This window comes from Sturnira hondurensis, unplaced genomic scaffold, assembly GCF_014824575.4.
Source record: "Sturnira hondurensis isolate 20B ecotype Veracruz unplaced genomic scaffold, ASM1482457v3 Scaffold0001872, whole genome shotgun sequence".
Lineage (NCBI taxonomy): Eukaryota > Metazoa > Chordata > Mammalia > Chiroptera > Phyllostomidae > Sturnira > Sturnira hondurensis.
In genome coordinates this window covers 32,687,146-32,705,803 of record NW_028074503.1, presented here as the reverse complement: position 1 = coordinate 32,705,803, position 18,658 = coordinate 32,687,146, and the positions used below count along the sequence as shown (strand labels likewise).

The 18,658-nt window shown below is 46.6% G+C and overlaps 1 protein-coding gene across 3 annotated transcripts in view; it reads right to left on the bottom strand.

Annotated features, from left to right (window-relative positions):
* The window catches only part of ZCCHC2 (zinc finger CCHC-type containing 2), a 50,542-nt gene extending 41,324 nt beyond the window's left edge, over positions 1-9,218 (bottom strand). For all 3 annotated transcript variants that reach the window (XM_037035389.1, XM_037035392.1, XM_037035400.1), the window contains exon 1: positions 7,841-9,218. In XM_037035389.1, the coding sequence (XP_036891284.1) occupies positions 7,841-8,779 (939 nt within the window). In that variant the 5' untranslated portion in view covers positions 8,780-9,218. The remainder of the gene's footprint in view (positions 1-7,840) is intronic.
* Between the last annotated feature and the right edge of the window lie 9,440 nt (positions 9,219-18,658).

Genomic DNA, 18,658 nt, shown 5'->3' with positions numbered 1-18,658 from the left:
CCTTCAAGCTTACGTAACATAGGGAGCATAAATGGTCTGGTTTTGGAAGAGTAATTAATAAGCACGAGTAATCAATAAGCCCAAGTATTCAGCATTCACCTACTGGGGATTCTGTCCAAATCTATACTGGTCCCTGTTGTTTATCTCAAGAAACAGTTCCTTTCATTTCCAAACTAACTGTGCTTATGCTAGACAGCCACGAGCCCGTTTACGAAGTAGCAGATAAGTATAATTTGAGACCAAAAAAACCACCCCCAGTGTGTCTTGTCCCAAAGCAGTTTGTCACACCAGTGTTCTCCCAAGCCAACAGTGAAACGCCTCAGCACAGGAAACTCTGACTCAGCACTCGAGATGCCTGAAACGTCGATGAAAAATAAGGCGTGATGCCTGAGCCTTTGGGGACTTAGAATCTACTTGGGAAGGTCCATTTTGTTTGTGAAAAATAATTCACAGAACTACACAAGTACCAAAATTGTAACACAGGATACACGCAGTAGTGGAATTCCGAGGTGGCAAAGCACCCTAGGAGACCAGCATAGTGACTCCCCCAGAGAACACGTGTGAGCCCACCAGCCTTGGATGAGGGGTAGGACGCACTGCGGGACAACCTGTGGGAAGAAGAGACTTTGAGTCCAAAGACTGATCAGTGGCCAGGCTCTGACTGTCACTGCGAGAAAACGTGGTAGTAATATTGCTATAGGAGGAGGTGTCTGGCAGCAGGATCCCACAGGTAAGAGGCGGGAAGGCTGAAAGCAGGGGAACCTGTTAGGAGGACTATAAAAGTCTAGGCATCAAGTCCCAAGAGGGGACAGTGTCAGCAAGGATGAGGAAAGGGTGGACTCGGGGTCTGAGGGAAGGCCAGGACTTGGGTTCTCGAGCAAATCAGAGTGACTGGAAATATAATAGCAGTATTGAGAAAACTGGATGAGTCTGGAAGATTTTAAATCAATGATGCATTCTCTTTATACTTATTAAGTTTAAAGTTGCAGTGGCCATTTCAGGCAGACATACCACAGGCATGTGCGCACACACACACACACACACACACGCACACACGTTTGTACTTGCACCCACTGCAACCTCTTGACAAGTTACCCTTTCACAAAGGTAAGTTGTGATCTCCAAGGCCCTCTGTAACCCAATCCCTATTACTCTCTGAAAACCTCTGTATTTCTGTTCATCCACCGCAACTGAAGTATGCATATGCTGTAGTCACTCTATGAAACATACACACACACACGACGCTGTTTACCAAGCTTTTTCATGCATGTTCATCTCCACAGCAGTTATATACACAATAAACAGCGACGATAGCCCTATTTTAAACTGCACAGTCTGAAACTTGGAAAGACTAAACTTGCCCAAGTGACCTCTCTTCAAAACCGAATCTGACCTCAAATAAATTATTTCTAGAATGAACATAAAACCTTTCTAACGCATTACGATATTTAGAAGGGAATTAAAGGCCGGCTGTTCCCTGGAGCACAGGAAGGACAGAAGGAGAGGGACCACAGAGTGTCCAGCAGCTGTGCCACCTGGAACACAAACACCCGATTCGGCACTTCCCTTCTAGAGCGACCGTTCAGAGCCTGAATGAGGAGGCTTTTGTGACCAAGTGCGCTCTGTGAGCAGGAATGCTGCCACCGCAGCCCCCCCCCCCCCCGACGAGAGCAGAGGCGTAAAGGTAAGGCTCATCTGCGCTGAGGGGCTTGTCCGCCTCTGCCTGTCTCTAAAAAAATACCGGCTTAGCATTTCTCCAGGAAGGACAAAAATATTAAATGAGCTCAACGATCAGCCAATCTAATGGCATCTATAAATAAGATATTAAAAATGTTCCTTAGTTACCCATGCATTCTAGTCTGTGCTATAAACCAACGGAAAGTATATAACAACAAAACTGCAAAAAACTTTAAATTGTGGAATCATTTTCTAGCTAAATATGAAAACTAGATAAAGGTCTGAGATTACAGTTGCAGAGCAGTTACTGATAATCCCGGTTAAAAACATACTTCTCCACTCCCAGTCCCAAATGCAGTGCGGGGAGAACACGTGCTCCAGTGACCTGTGTGAGAGAGCGATGCTGGGCTCTCTTCCCCTGCGAGCTTCGTCTACCTGTCGCACACCAGACCTTCACAATGTAACTGTTAACAACAATTACTGCCCCAAATAAATGTGCCTCAAATACAGCCTGTTCAATTACCCATTCTTCCTGAATGCCAATCAATTCAAAGTACAGTTGTAGAGAATACAGAAAATACTACGCCATGTGGATTTTAAGTAAGGGGGAAAAAACCCATTCCTGAGAACAACTGGAAAAACAGTGTGGATGCGTGCATCTTAGTGGAGAAGAAAAATGCATTGAGCATCCTTCTCGACAGAGAACTCATTCTCAAGATATGAGGGGGGAACCCCCCAAAAACAGAATTATCTGGAGTACAGGCCCCTTTATAGTATAGGCTTCCCCCACTAGCTGAGTGTTCTAGTAATTCACCTCTATCTGTGTACCGACTGCCGTTGTTGTGAGAGGCTGCATCTGGCTTCAGTGAAAAAAAATTTTTTTGAGGACTCTTTCACTGCATTTTCCCATTTCATGATGGGTGATTTAGGAGCACACCTGCCCACACCGCTGAGTGTTCAGTTTTAGACCAACTGCCCCACCCCCCCTATTTACCAGATCTCACACTGAGCAACTTTTTTCTGTTTCCTAGTATGAAAAAAGGCCTCAAAGGGAAACATTTTGCTAATACAGAAGAGCTGAAACAAAAAAATGGCAGAAGCACTAAAAAGCATCAAAATTAACAAGTTCAAAGACAGTTTTGAGCAGTGGGAAAAAAGTCTCGATAGGTGTATTGCCTCAAATGGAGAGTACTTTAAAGGTGAGTTAAGTTTAAACATGTAAGAATAAATACACAAATTTTTATAAATAAATTCGGGGGGTGGGGTTTGGGTACCCCTTCGTGGTAAGTGAATTTATTTTGCATTTTATTTTGTTTAACTCAGTCATGATTGTCCCCATTTTACAGATAAGACTTCAGCACGGGGATTTAAGTGGGCTGGTTAACATCAGAGCGAGAGGCAGAGTTGGGTTGAAGTCTCCACGTCCAGGGAGCGATACACCCAACACGGCTGTCACTCAGGGCCTCTGAGGGGCCTCTACAACACAGTTCCTCCCCCCTGCCCCCATGCAGTATCACCAAAGGTAGTTTTTTAAAAGTGTATGTATATATCACACTGGTAAATTTCAGAAAAAGATTCAGCTTCCTGTCCATCTCCACAACCCTCTTCTCCTGAGGTACAATTGCAACTTACCTAAGTTCTCTTTACCGGAGAAAACCATTGCACAGGAAAACTTACGTAACTGGGGCAGGATACACAATAGCTTTCATTTGTTACTAAAATCATCACTACTTAACTTTGATATTCCGAAAGCCTTTTCCAAAAGGCATATACAACTGGAATGCTATTATTCTTTGCTGCAGCCAAAGGGACCTAGTTTCCCATGAAAGACATGGCTTGCTCTGACCCCTCTCTCAATCAGTGAGATGCTATTCCCACTTTTCTACCACCTTCCAAACAAAGCTGAACTTCTACCTAGAATTGCTAATTTTTATTGAAGATCCTGAGCCACGCGTTATTCTACAAGTAATCACGTGGAATTGGAATTACTACTCACGTTAGTCCCAACAACCCCAACGTAAGCACTGCAATTACCCCTTCTGTAGGGGGGAGGAAAGCCTTCTCAGCAGGGACAACACCCCGTGAGTCTACTCCAGTGTAAAGCCCCCCAGCAGCAGCCAACAAGGTAAAGGTACGTATTACTGGTGGGCTTTAGAACTGTTCTTTTTAAAAATCACTTTTAGGAAGCATCTTTTCAGTGCTCTCCCCTTGTATTTTAAGACAGTGGTCTCACCAAGGTTCTGGTTGCCACATACACACTCAAGTTATTTTAGAGTCGGCATTTATGTTTAAAAAAGTCTTTGAAAATTTTCTTTCCAACATTACCACATGATCTGTATTATTGAAATGAGCTGAGGTACTTGTTCTCAGTACAAATAGCTAATTAACCTATGCTATGAGGAAGTAACAGTTTGCAGTTTTCTTTTCTACTAACTCCATTGATTTCTTTGCGTAAAGGACCCATGGCCTTTAATTTTTGTGAGTTCGAGTATGTTTTGGAAATTTAAAAAACACTAAGCTACAGGATGATCATGTGTCATCCTAGAGTTTCTACCTTTGCTCAAACATTACTATTATGTGCCAAGTAACCTTTGAGGACAGTGAAAACACAATCCCCAAACAGAGCCCCACCGAAGCACTAACAGAGATGCTTTTTTCACCCTTGCGCTGCTAATTGGGGGTTAAGTCTCCACAGTTCTGACATTCATTTGCACAGTTAACAAGTCTCTTTGGGCATTCAAAGAGAAAAGGCTTGGCTCTCTTTTCTCTTTTCAATGAAAAAAAGCAAATACTACCTTTAAACATATTTATGCAGGGGTTTCTTTGGTGGGCGGGCGAGGTGCTGCTATTGCTAACACATGGTTCACAGTTTGGGGTCCCAACAAGAAGGACCCACTTTTAAAACCAGGTCTTTTCAGTTATGCTACGTACACAGTCTGTAACTTTCTTAACACGTAACTACATCAATCACCCAAATTTCCTAGTACGCCGTTGCTGTTAATGAGTTTTTTTACTACTGCCCACTAACCTGTTAGCTGGATTTTACACAAGTGACTGGAAGTCAACAGTTACGAAGAACACACGTCTTCAAAAAGCAATGCCAACACTCAGCCACAATCCGATGTAACATTTACTCTAAAACCATCCGAACCACAGAGAACTCTAGAAAAGCTACTATTAGAAACAGACTTGTTTAATTCTCCTCCAGTTTTCTAAACTGACCTGGTAGGTATATTCTAGCGGTTAAGTCTGTGAACTTCTCACCTCAGCTATTAACAGTGTAATCACGCTACATCACTCAACAGCTGCTAAGCCCAGGCAACTGGAATGCATGCAATTAATATAAAAAATTCGCGTTAAAGCACCTGTTCTACCTGTAAAAATGTTTTTTAAAAAATTTGTAGAAGCTGTTGTATATGCAGCACGGAACACAAGCCTTGAAAGAGCCAGGAACACTATTTGGGGCTGGTAGACTCTTATTCTAATACAAAAAGTTAAAAGCCTAGTTCTACTTTATCCATTCAGCACGGATGACGCTGACATAGTAGTAAGAAACGGATTTACTCCCACGCAAAAAGATCCTAGTGTCTAAAGGTTACTTCCGGGGCAACACGAATCCCTCTCTGTCTCCCAGGGGCCTGGCCCCGCGAGGGGACACCCCGGAAACGTCCCACCCTCGGCCAGCCCCCCGAGGGGCGGGGCCGGCATGCCACTCAACCGTCACGTGGGCTGCGCGCTGCCGCCATCTTGCAGGACGGGGGAGGGGAGGAGCCCTCGAGACACGCCCGCAGTCGCGGGCAGCGCCTGACCGTCGCCCGCAGTGCCCCCAGCCCGCAGTGCCCCCTGCCCGCCTGTGCGCTGACGCACCGAGGACGCACGGAGGACGCCAGAGACACGGGCACCTCCCTGCAGACTCCAAAGTGAGCGCTCCCTGCCTGGGGGCACCGGCGGGAGGTCAAGACCAGCCGGGTTAGACTACAGCGAACCGGGATGGAACGCAATGCACCCCGCCCGCGGCTTCTGGAGCGACAGCGTAGAATCAGAAGCAAAAATGTCTTCAAGGCCAGAGCATGACACAGCTGGGGGACCCGGCGTCCACGCTCACAGGCAATGCGGGCTCGTCACAGCTTAGCGAGATGCAAGTGACTGGTTACGGTAACTGCAAACCACCACTGGAGAACAGCATGGAACGCATCACCAGTGTACAGAAATCGCCTTCAGTGGCCCCTGCAGTCCCTGTGTTCCCGGTGAGCTCTTCCCCCACTTCAGCTCGGGGCCACAGCACTGGACCCTGTCCGACAAGGAACGAGGTGCTGAAACGGCGGCACGCCCAGCCTCACCTTCTCCACTCCGCCCAGGAAAGGCCGCACACTGCAATCCGGATACAAATCTTACTCTGGTGTGCACGCATCTGCCCCATACCTAGTCGCCTTCCAACACTTGGAACAATACGCAAAATCTTAAAAGGGGGAAAGAAAAAAAAGACTCCTAGCTATTAAAACAGAAATTGGTTACCCTTGTTTTAATGATATGAATGGAATAATATAAACGGTTCCACTGTAGCATTTTCATTATTCTTATGATCTAAGGTTATGTTTACAACATAAGCTATATCAAGAAATTTTAAGAAAAAGATATAAGCATTGCTCCCGAGCGCAGGCTTTCTTTCCTAAACTTAATGGCAGTAGCATATGGAACTTTTCTGAATTATTTCAGTGAGTAGGCTGAAAACTTGAAAGGGTTTTTACCATCAGTATACACAGTTGCATGCTACTAGTAAACATTGTAAAGTATAATTTCAAGCTAAGAAAATTAGGCATTACTATATCTGAGTTTGATATTATATCCCAAAACTGAGTTAGTTACTTCACAGAAGCCTCATTTAAAATGGAGGGGCTCAGCCTATATTACCACTAAATTTCTTCCAGACTCCTAATTCCTGGATTCTATGGGTGGAGTTCACACTATCACTGGATATATACGGTGTCCAGTTTTAGTTCCAGGATACTGAGTGATAGCAGATACACGAGTTAAATTAACTCTGGAGGGGACAGGGGAAGGGGTGGTGGGTGGGCACTCCTACAATATACCAAGCCAGAAAACACCTAAATTGAGAAGTAAGGCATCCAAATTAATACCTTTTAAATAATTGTGAACCTCAGAAATAAACTTATTGCACATAGTTTTTACTCTGAAAGCTCCTTCCTTCTCCATTCAATTGTCACACTCAAGGACTTTATGTGGGGCCTACATTATTACTAAATTGCTTTCACAGCTGTAAAAAATAATGTTTGGGACAAGGGGCTCATCTGGCCTCTCATTTCCTACACTTGGGTGTTTAATAACTTTTTAGAAAACAACAATTACGTCTATAGAGAAAACCCAACAGATATTCCCGGACCCAAATCTGGAGGCACTGCTGCAGTGCGTTAGAAGCAGGTTATGCCAGAGGCAAAGGTATAACCGGCCCGCCTTAGGAGAGGCTCCCTACCCGGGCCAGCAGCGCTGCTACTTAACTACTTTGAGTCAGTTCGCAGGTCCCCACTTGCAGATTTTTTCTGGAAATCAAGTTCTTTAAGCAGGAGCCAAAAAGACTCTTACGATCTCTTGTAATTCAGGCACCCATTGAGCACAAAAAAGCCCCTTGCGCCAGACAGGATAGCACGCGGGGAGCGCACCTCAGGGCGCTTGGCCAAGCGGTTAAGGCAGAGCTTGAAAACGTGTGAGCAGCGCGTCAGACCGCGAGCAAGGCAAGGCTCCGCCAGTGGCCAGACTGCGGCTCACACACCGGTTCCTCCAGCTCTTCGCCTTTCCCAGCATCTAGGGATCAAGATGCTCAAAGCCAAAAATATCCCGAGACCCTTCATCCGGGGTGGGGGTGGGGTGGGGGGTGAGAGTACCACGTTTTCCGTGGCAACTCCTTTACGGAAGAGACTTCTAGAGCATTCTGTTATGGCGGGTGCCTCTATGTGCGGGGGGGGGGGGCGGGGGGAGTGGAAGTGAGGCGGCCCAGCAAAACCAAGATTAGTACTACAGGGCCTGGGTGGGGATTCGGAGCCACCTGCGCCGGTCAGGCTCGGCCAAGGGGTATCCCAAAGCCAGGCCCGGGAGGCTGCCGGGGCGGTGAGTGCCCCGCGAGGGCTGGGAGGCTCGCGCGCCCTACCTGGGCCCTGGGGCCGGCAAAGTTGCACGGCTCCACCTCCACCTCCGCATCCTCCGGGCCCCGGCGGAGCGCGCTGCGGAGCCTCTCCAGGTGCTCCCTCAGGGTGACCCGCTGGTGGAAGGAGAACGCCGGATGCAGCGAAGCCATGGTGAAGAGCAGCAGCAGTTCCTCCTGGGCCCTGAAGCCCAGCCCATCGCCGGCCCGGGACTCAGCGCCGCTGCCTTCCGGGCCGGAGCCGTCCTTCTCGGCGTTCTCCTCGCCCACCCCGTCCTCTCCGCGCTCGCCGGGCTCGTCCTCCGCGCCGCCCCGCGAGCCGTCGCCCCGGGCGGCGCAAAGGCTCTTGAGTACCGAGTCCACCTGGGGCAGGAGACGGTGCAGACGGCCGGCGGCCTCACGGTTCTCCGAGCCCAGGAGCGCCAGGTAGACGATGAGTCGCGAGCGAACGGCGGGCTCTCGGAAGTCGGTCAGGGGCCCCGGGTCCGAGAGACCGTTGGCCTTGGCCTCCGAGTCTCGCAGGTAGTGATAGTCTTTGCGCGCCAGGTCCTCCAAGCACGAGCCGAGGAAGCGCAGCTCCAGCGGGTTGCACAGGTCCAGCAGCCCGCACATGAACTCCAGGCGCTGAGCCGAGCCCAACACCAGCCCAAACCACTCGTACACCCGCTCCTGCTCGCGCAGCGCCGCCGCGGGCCCGCCGCCCGGCATGCCCATCCCCGCCGTAGCTCCGCCAGCAACAGGCGGCCCGAGCCCCCGGGGCGGCGGCGGCGGGGGGGCGGCTCGCGACGGGCCTGCGGGAGGCGGCGGCGGCGTGGGGCGGCAGTCGCGGCGGCGGACCCGCGGCGGCGCCTTAGTCCCGGGCCGCGCATCCGCTTCGGGCTCCTCCGCCTCGGGCGGCGGCTCCACGGGGTGCGTCGGCTTCAGCGGGAGCTTCATCCTCAGCATCCTCGGCTAAAGCGGCGAGGACATGCGAGCGGAGGCGGGCGGGAGGGGCCGGGCGGAGGGGCGGAGGCCCAGGCGCGGCCGTCAGGAGCAGGGCTCCTCCATGCCGCCGGGACAGGATCAGGGGCGGGTCTCAGCCAGCGGAGGGGGCGGTGGCCGGCCGGCGGGGTCGCCTGAGTCGTCTTCCCGGGCCGGGGGTGGGGCGTGCCCGCGGCGGCTCCTCCCCCAGGCCTCCGCTCCGGCCCTCGGGTCTCCGGTGCGGGTGGGGGCGCGCAAGCGGGTCCTCCTTCCACCTCCCTCGGTCTTGTCGCCCTCACTGTGCTGGGTGCGGTGGCGCTGGAGCGGTTCCCTCGCGAGCCGGAGCGGACGGAGCAGCTGGGAGACGAGCAGGGGACGCCGTGCCGGGTGGAGACGCTTGTGGGCTCCGCTCAGGCACCTCAGCCAATCAGCGGTCGGAGCAGACGATTGCGTAGGTCTCCCCGCCCCCAGGGGACGCCTTTCTCTAAGAAGCCACGCCCAACTGCTGTCGGGCCGCCTCCCTTTCGGCAGTTTCCGCGTGGTCTTAATGTCTGGGTGGTGGTAGCCGGTGGGAGGACGCGGATGGGACTGTGGGGCGGCAGCTAGGTGAGTCCGCGCGGAGCGGAGAACATGCGAGGCGCACGTGATGGGAGGGAAGTGAGGAATTTAACCTTTTCGATGGGCCCTAGCCCCACTTTTGACTGCTAATACAGCGCACTGCCCTTCGCTTGAGCCACCGCCCCACCTCCGCCTGCGCCGCGCGGCGGCGTAGAGCGTGTCTCCGGGGGCGGGGGTAGGGGATCCCTCTTAAGTGAGAGCGCTAACCCCAACGGGAACGCTTTCTGGCCCTTAAAACCTGGTCAGCCTTCTGAAAGTCAGCAGTGGGTTAATTCCCACCACGACTTCACCAGGGTCGGTTGTGTAGACTCTGTTGAGCATCACGGACCCCCGCGGGAAGCAGAATTGTGGTCTTGGTTGGGGGACCCTGGACCAGACACCTGGACCCTGGGCGAGTGCCTGCGCTGCACGGTGCGGAGACGGCGAAGCGCGGCCCGAGCGACGGGTGCAGAGGCGACGGGACCTGAGGGCGGCTACGGTCTCTGCGCCGGGGAGGGTCGCGCTGGCCGTGGCTGCCCTTGGCCTAAGGGTTGCCCCTGGTGTGTACCGCTCTTTGGAAACTGTCCCCACGCCAGTTTGTCAAAAGAAACCCTTCCCCCGACCTTCCGTCTTTGGAGAATCATTTTATTTGCCGAGTAGCGCTTTTGTGCCTAACACTGGCATTTTGAATAGTGTGCCAGTGTGAATTCCCTGTGATTTGAGGAACTTAAGAAGCTACCACCTTGACAGGCTTTCAACTCGTTTTGTTACATTTTTAAAGTTTGAAGACCTCGGAAGTAGATCATTGGCCCTGCTTGCCTTTTTTTTTTTTTTTTTAGCAATATAGTCTCAATTTTTATTAAGACCCACCTGAACCTTTTGAGGGCTAATTTTAAACGGTGATTTTTTTTAAAGCCTGTAATGTTTTAAATTGAGAAGCCCTACTACAGCTACATAGTAGGGATATGTTAAAAAATGAGAATCATTGTTACTCTTTTCTAAAATCGGAAGTCTGTTGGGAGACTAATTTGAAATTTAGTAAAAGGCGGGACTGAAGCCTCAATCAGTTTCATCGATAAAATGGGGAGACAATTATTTTCAACGCATTTGAGATTGGTAGTTGCCCCCACCCTGTATATGAAAGCCATGCTTTCACGTACTTTGCCATTTCCTTGCATTCTTGGAATGTAATTGTAGAGATCCTTAAAATCGGGGAAAAATCTATAAAGACTTTTAACGATTCTTTTTTGTTATCCATTTCAACTGCCCTGTAATCTTCTACCCCGTGTCATCTGCTGTTCCCACATTTCTCTAAAGTACTGGGTTAGATACTTCAGGCAACAAATAATATTACTCTTGCTAGACGTTCACAGGTCCCTAGTGAGGCCCCTGTTTAGACAGATATTTTGTGTAGTAAGCTAGTATTTTACCTCTACAGTGATTTTTGTATGTGAGCCCGGCAAAAAAGGTCTTTATATTTCTCATGGCACTAAGGAGTCGTTGCTGTGAATGATCTCTCCACAACACTTGATCCCTAAGTTTTATCTCAGAATTCAGGTATGTATTCAATAATGATGGCTTCCCTCCTTAAATCTTTAGCAGTATTAGGAAATGCAGTGATCGTAGCTCGTACACACACATGATATACAAGGTCTGTCCAGAAAAAGTCCATCCACTGTTAATGTAATGAGAATGGTTTGCATGGCATCGACATAACCTGGCAGCCAAGGAGAGTGGGTTGGAATGCACATGTGTGAACAGTGACATTTCACTGTACTAGTCAGTGGGGACTGTAGATGCCATTGAGGGAGCATGTGCACTGTGTGGCTGTCCCATTCAAAATGACTGAGCAAGTAGAAAAACAAATCTACCTCAAATTTTGTATTAAGCTTGAACATTCCTCTGTGGAAACTATGCAAAGGATGTGGAAGGCCACAGCTATGGGCAGTTGGTGACTGGCAGCTTCACCACGACAACACGCCTGCTCGTGCATCACGTCTGGTGCAGTGTTTTGGCAAAACATCAGATCACCCAGGTGACTCAGACCCCACTTCAGCCCAGATTTGGTGACCTGGGACTTCTGGCTTTTCCCAAAACTAAAATCACTTTTGAAAGGGAAGAGATTTCAGACCATGAATGAGATTCAGGAAAGTATGGGGGCAACGAATGGCGATTCCAACAAAGGATTTTGCAGAGTGTTTTGGACAGTGAAAAAGACGCTGGGGGATCTGTGTGAGGTCCCAAGGTGCCGACTTTGAAGGGAACTGAGACATCATTGCCCTCTGCACAGTGTTTCTTGTATCTTGTATCTTCTTCAATAAATACCTCTTTTTCATAGTACATGGCTGGATACTTTATGGACAGACTTCATTTATACATGCTTTTATGATTCTGGTTATCAACCGTGGCCTGGACAATTTGCTCTTTTTCCTCCAGGGTGTTGTTTCAAAGCCCTCTCTTAATACTGCAACTCAGTAGACTAGGCCTCAGTGATTTTTCCACCCTAAGGTAAGGAAGAGAGAATGCCTTCAGTGAAGGTGATACACTGTTGCAGCGCTTTCCAGGCAGGGGCCCACCTGGAAATCCCAGGGTGAGGTGTAGGCGTGTTTAGTTGGGAAAAACTACCCAGCAGATTCTAATAAAATGCCCTAGGAAGATATTCCTCCCACTGGACCACCTGTATATTACCTGTCTAATCATTCAGATGGGCTGGGTAGTGTTACTGTGGTAATGGTGGGTGTACTATTGTTTCCTGCCCCTAGATGATATTTAATGCATATTTGACACACTCTGTCTTATTTGCCACTTTAACAATGAAAATGCTGTTCTTGACATTACTGTCCAAACATTTATAAAGAGCCAGAAGACTGTTTTCAAGTTAAGATTATACCTTGAATTAAGACCGTCGCCAGTGACTGGGAGTTGAGAAGACTTCCCTTTTGCAGCCAGGTTACTGCAAGACATTTCACTAAAGCCACAGTTAATTGGATGGTTCAGCTCAGACTCATAATGGTATCAACTTGATAAAAAGGATACCCAGATACAGCCACTTCTACATCCTGAATCAGCCAATCTGATTCATACTGAGATCGTGAATGTTGACCCATTTGCTCCCTTCCCCATTACACCTGCCTGCCTCTTTTCTCCCTGAGAATATAAATATCTTCACAACAGTGACCATGGCTTACTCAATTGCATATTTTGATCTCTGGAACACAGTAGATGTTTGTCGAATAAACAAACGGTTGAATAATATCCCAGGAACCAAAAGTAACTCCCAGCAGCTCCTGGGATCACTGGAATCCCTGTTCATACAGAGGAGGGAAGGGAAAACATCTGTGCCCCAAGCTACACTAGCCCTGAGACTCATTCTAACTGAATTGACTTAGGTTACAAGCCCCCATTCCCGGTCATTCGCTGGAACCAGAGAAGTGGAGTCGGCTTCTTCAGACTGATGTGGGCCCCCCGCCCAAAGCCCAGAGCTGCTGGAAAGGAGGAAGGAAAACACAATGGCGGGGAAGCAACCAATGTGTGTGTGATGTCACTGTACTTGCCATCCGCTGTTTTGATCACTTAAATTGTCATGGGTTTAAGAGTCCTCAAAAATAAATTTTTGTTCAGTGGGATCACATATTTTTGTTTAGATCAGACATTTTCAGAGAGATATTAAATATTGTTTCTTTAATTTTATTTTTCAGAGAATTTTTGTGAGTTTATTTGAGCTAAAACTGGAACAATTGCCAAGAAGCAAGATCTCAAATGCTTCCTTAAGTTGTTTTTAAAGATTGTAATTAAAAAGCTAGCCAAAAGGTTCTACAAAGAGCACAGGTAAATTATTCCTTGATATACAACTTTAGAAAAAATTAACTGCATATTTTTTTAATTTAAGTTTTTGTAAGGTTACGAAAACACCCCACCAGACAGGTGTGAGATGGAAATCATCCGTTTTGATGCCGTGACAACACTCCTGTTGATGAACTGGGGATCCGCGGCCAGCTGCGGTGGCCAGCGCATCTCTGGAGGATTAGCATCTGCTGAGCTTCAGAGTCTCCCTGGTGTTGTGCCTGCTTGTGTCAGAAGCGTTCTTAGGGACTTAGATGGACCAGGTGCCCAAGTTCTACCACTTGCCCATTAAACTTTTGGACAAACCCTGAAATCCAACAAATCTTTGAAGCCTGATCAGAAAAGAAATTTGATCCTAAAGTGGGTTGGGTTAGAAAACCCTTTGGCCTGGGTTAGATCGAGGAACTGGCTGACATTGGGCACCTGCCTGGGTCTGTGGGTTGTCTGCAGATAGACTTTTTGCCCAGCTGTTCAAAAACACAGGGGCTGTCTCCCCCCAAAGACAACATGGCCTTTTAGGGACCCATGGACTGAAGTCCTGGAAAGTTGGCTCGCTAGATAGAAAAATAACCCCTTCTCCAGCCGTGTTCTCTGGGGATGGAATTTGCTGGGTTCATATTCTTTAAGAGAATATGTGCTAACAGTGCTAACTGTTTTGGGTGACATAATGACATTGTGGGTGTACAGGAAATTCTCTTGTTTTTAGTTGGTACATGCTGAAGCACCCAAGGCTGAAATATCAGATTTATTACTTACTTTTTAGTTTAAAAATTATATATAAATTTTCAAAATGTGGCAAAATATTAACAATAGGCAAATGTAGGTGAAGGTTTTATGAGTGAACATTTTACCGCCTCATCTTTCTGTAAATGCAATATTTTTTCTTCAAAATAAAGTGAGAAAATAGAGATCACAAGCACACACCCATAGGATGAATTAAAAAAAACAAAATCATTAAATTTGTGAATGCGGTTTAACACATTTAAAGTAGTTTCAATGGTTTGGTAAATGGGTCAGAGATTAATCAAGGTCCTCTTGGAACTGTACGTGAAATAGAACAGTAAGGTATGTCAAAGCACGTAGAGGCTTAGTGGAGATTTGGTTTTTTGAATTTGTTACCTCAATATATTGGTCTTTTAAAAAAATTAGAGACTGAGGGGATTAGAATCACCTGGTAATGGCTTGCAGAGTCAGAAGGTTTCCCAAGAGTTAGCTTGTCATTTTGTTCTCAAGGAGACCTGGGGCACAGCCAAACACAAGCAAGACCCCCCTCAGACAGAAAAACTCCTAGGGAAGGGAACAAAATAATCACTCTGGATCCGAGCTCCGCAAAATCATGGGGAGGCACCACAAGATGTTCCACCTGGTGTTCCACCTGGAGCACCTTATAATTAAATTATTGTAATTAAATTGTTAAATCTTCTTCTTTCAAAAGTAATTTAAGGAGAGTGCTCGTGATATACAATAGGGAACATGGATGGTCCCCACATTCAAGGCTGGTGCAAACTTCTCAATGGACGCGGCCACCCTACCTGGTGGGCATGACTCTCCCATCGCTGGAGACACAGGCTGTCCAGGAGAAGACATGGTGCTTGGGGCTGTCCCCTCACCTTCCTGAGAACCTCTGAGACCACACAGCTTTCACACTGCGATTCCGATTCAGAATTCCGCTGTCTTTTGATTAGCAATTCAGCTTCCCGTGACTTAATGCTGGGAGACCAGATACCCTGGCGATAGAGACATACAATCCATTCCCAAGGAAGGGATATCCCATGTCGTAAATAAATACGTTCTGGTTTACCAGTCCCCTGTAAGTTTAATTAGAGGGGTCACTCGCCCCGAATCTTCCCATTCGGGTGAACAAGTACCACTTTCTTCCATCCTGGTCCGTACACGGTGACTTGAGCAGCCTGCTCTCTGGTTCTTGGATGTTATTTTAATTTATACACTGTGTAAATGTAAATCATCATTTAGATCTAAACAATACCACTTGAAGAATACTAATCTTTCCTGGGGAAAAATCTGTTTGGAAGAATTTTTTAAAAATAAGCTATAAAATGTTGTGTTTCTTATGAGCTTCAGAGGGCTGGTCGCAAACCTTTCTGTAGAAACACACACTAAACACTCTTACTTAAATCCTCTAAACAGCTGATGCTCTGTAAGATTTAATTTTTTAAAAACTGGCTTCCAAAACAAAAAGTATATTTAAATCATGTTCAATAAAAGAGGGATTTCTTTAATTCATGTGAAACTAGTCCATTAAAACCCATCCAATTTGTTTATAATGTAGAAAAACATTTGTTTTATTTCTTTCAAGCAATTATGATGGAACTCTGTGGATACAAGTTAAACAACTCTAATCTAAACAATTCTTTTGCTGTGTTTATCTCAGAGCATATCTATACATCAGAACATTGGTTTTATAGTCTGACTGTCCTTGAAATACTCAGAGATATTTATTTTGCAACTAAACCTCAAGTCAAAGTTTATTTTTCCTGCATGTAATGTTTGCATTTAAAATGTGTCATCACCACTCACAACGTCAAAGGTTTTCCTCGTAACTCTCTATTGGTGACTCAGGCAATCAGTCATAAGGAAGAGATGACGACATGCTGCTAAATTAAGACTCACACACACGTTATCAGTTCTCCAAATCACCCTCTCTGCTTCCATGAAGCTTCACAAGCATCAGATATCCGATGGCAGAGAGCGAAGTGCCAGTGTGGGACTGTCCTAGCTTCTGATCCTCATTGAGACAGGGCTGCACCACGGTGCACCTCTCCAGCACATCCTGCCTGTGAAGTTCGACCATGACCTTCCAGGTTGGGATGTGTAGCCACTGAGTGGCTCAGAAGTAGAGCTGCGCTAATAATGCAAGGAGTGGCAGTCATTATTTCCACTCCACCTAGTCCTTGTTGTCCACTGTGTTCCCAACTCTGATGACTTGAAGAAGTCAGACCGAGCAAAGAAAGAACAGCCGGCAGAAAAGAAGCATTCCTCCCTCCGCAGCGAAGCGTAAGTCTCTCTGAGCAGAGCAACAGCAGCAGTGTAAGACCCTTTACTGAACACTGAATTGTGTTCCGCTGTACCGACCACTGTCTACGCACCTCTGCTCTTCGTGACGTTCTTTAGACGCACGGCATTTTGCGGATAAGGACACGGACTGAGAGGGGAAGCCGTTTTCCCGAGGTCTCCAAGAAGGTGGTTATGATCCAACCCTAGTTGGCTCCCCCGAAACCACAGTTTTGACTGTAATGCCATCTAGATGATGTGACGTACCTTCAATTCAAGGGCCCAAAGAGTTTAAAATTAAATGCACCATTTGTTTCTGACTCTAAAACCCACACACGTTCAATATTGAGATTTTTATTAGAAAAGAAAAATTCAAGATAAGACCATCATTCTATGTATCTACCTGTAGATAAGTGCTACACAATGCATTTCCAATATTGTCCTGAGATGGCATGAGTGTGAGTGTGCACATGTGTGTACCGAGGTATACAGAGCACATGTATACACTGTAGTTTGGGGGATGCTTCTCCCTCAGTCACTCCAGTAATCCTGCCTCTGCACCCCTCTCCCACAACCCCTGATTTTTATGGGGATATAATATACATCCTTAACTTTTCACTGACTCCTTTAGATGACGTCATTTCCACGTCATGCAAAATGTAGGAACCTTATGATATATAGGTTCATTCACTGCTGCTTAGGTTCATATATAGGTTAATTGACCTTGTTATATACCGGTTCACTGACCACTTATGGAGCGTGTAAACACGGCCCCCACTTCCTGTCCTTAACACTATGTTATCACTTATCTACTACATACATCCACAAACAACTTTTAGGGTTTAGACTCAATAGCTGTCAAGTGTCTTTTCATTAAAACACACACACACACACACACACAAAAACGTTTTTAATGGAGAAAGAAAATTACAACAAAAGCTCTCCACATGTGTTCTTCATCTGTCAAGATCACATGTCTACCTTGTGGTTTAATATTCTTGAGAGAGGAAAGAAAACCCCTACATTTTAGGGACTAGTGCCTACAACAGTCACTCTAATTCTCTCGCTGTATGAAAGGTGCAGAGGAGATCTGGGCCAAAGGTATTGTATGCAGAGTGAGTGATCATGTGTACTTGCAACACCTTTGCCCCCTTGCAGAACTGAACTTGCAACCTCTTACACCAGGAGAGAATTAGCATCCACCAGCATTTTTTTTTTTTTGGACTATGTGATCACTGGTCATTAATGTCTTTTAGACATTTCAAAAAATGGTATATTTCCCATTCCTGACTGTTCAAGTTTGTAGTAATATTGAGAAGTTTTTAGAGTGTGTTTTCTGTTTAGTTGTTTAGTTTTTGCTGGATGGATAGTATATTTACTATTCAAAGCTATCTTTCAGAATGTACATTTTTCTCTTGCCCTAAAGTTACCTCTTGGAGAGGTACACTGTTAAGTTTATGTTCTGTGTACATTTGCCTGCCTGATTATACCACGTTTATCTATTTTGGAAAGTTAATTTTTAGTGCTCAGATAACGTGTTTATCTAACTTGCCCAGAATAGGTACATTGGGCTTCTGTTTTATTCCTCGTATGGACGTTTCTTATCTCCTCCTCATTCTTCTAAATCTTAACTCTCCTCAAGGATCAAGCTTACATCTCTATTCTTCCATGGCTCTCCCACCCAGAAATGGTCTTTTTCTCTTTCATTCATTCATTTAGCAAATATGTACTGAGTGCCCACTCCTTGTAAGACACCGATTAGGTAACAGCAGTTATGTAATAGTTGTCTGTATCAAACACTTTTCCACTTGTAGATACGTTTTTGTATTTTTTATTCCCTCAGCTTAATTGTGAGTTGCTTTAGGCTACATTGCATTGCTTGTAAAATGTAATAGGTTAGTAAGGGTTCAAGAAAAAGCTTCATTAATCTGATGGTTACATTTGTAGACTTTCTTTAAATGTACTTACATATGCAAGACACAAATAGTTCTGATAGCTATCATTAATCATTGCACACAAAATACCTTAATACAGGTATGAAACTAAACTTTGAAGCTATTCAAAACTCAATCACCTCCTTATAGCTACATAATCACTCCCACCTGCATTACCCTTCCCTTATATTCTCTGGCTCTGTAAGAATGCTGTGTTTATGTGTGCGTAAATACGTAAACATAAAGCATTAAAGAATCCTGGTCTCCATCAGATTCCCACATGGCGCACCTGAGTGTAGGACCCAGGAGAAAGAGTCCTGGGGACTAGTGTCTAAAGCTTCTAATCCCTCACTAACGTCAACTTCCTCCTCTTCCAAAAGGAGGGTATGAGAGAGATCGCGCTGAGCTGTGCCTCTTCTAGCTCTGAAACTGTACGAGCCAATGCGGGCTAATTCGTCTGACTGCCAGTCAGGAGGTG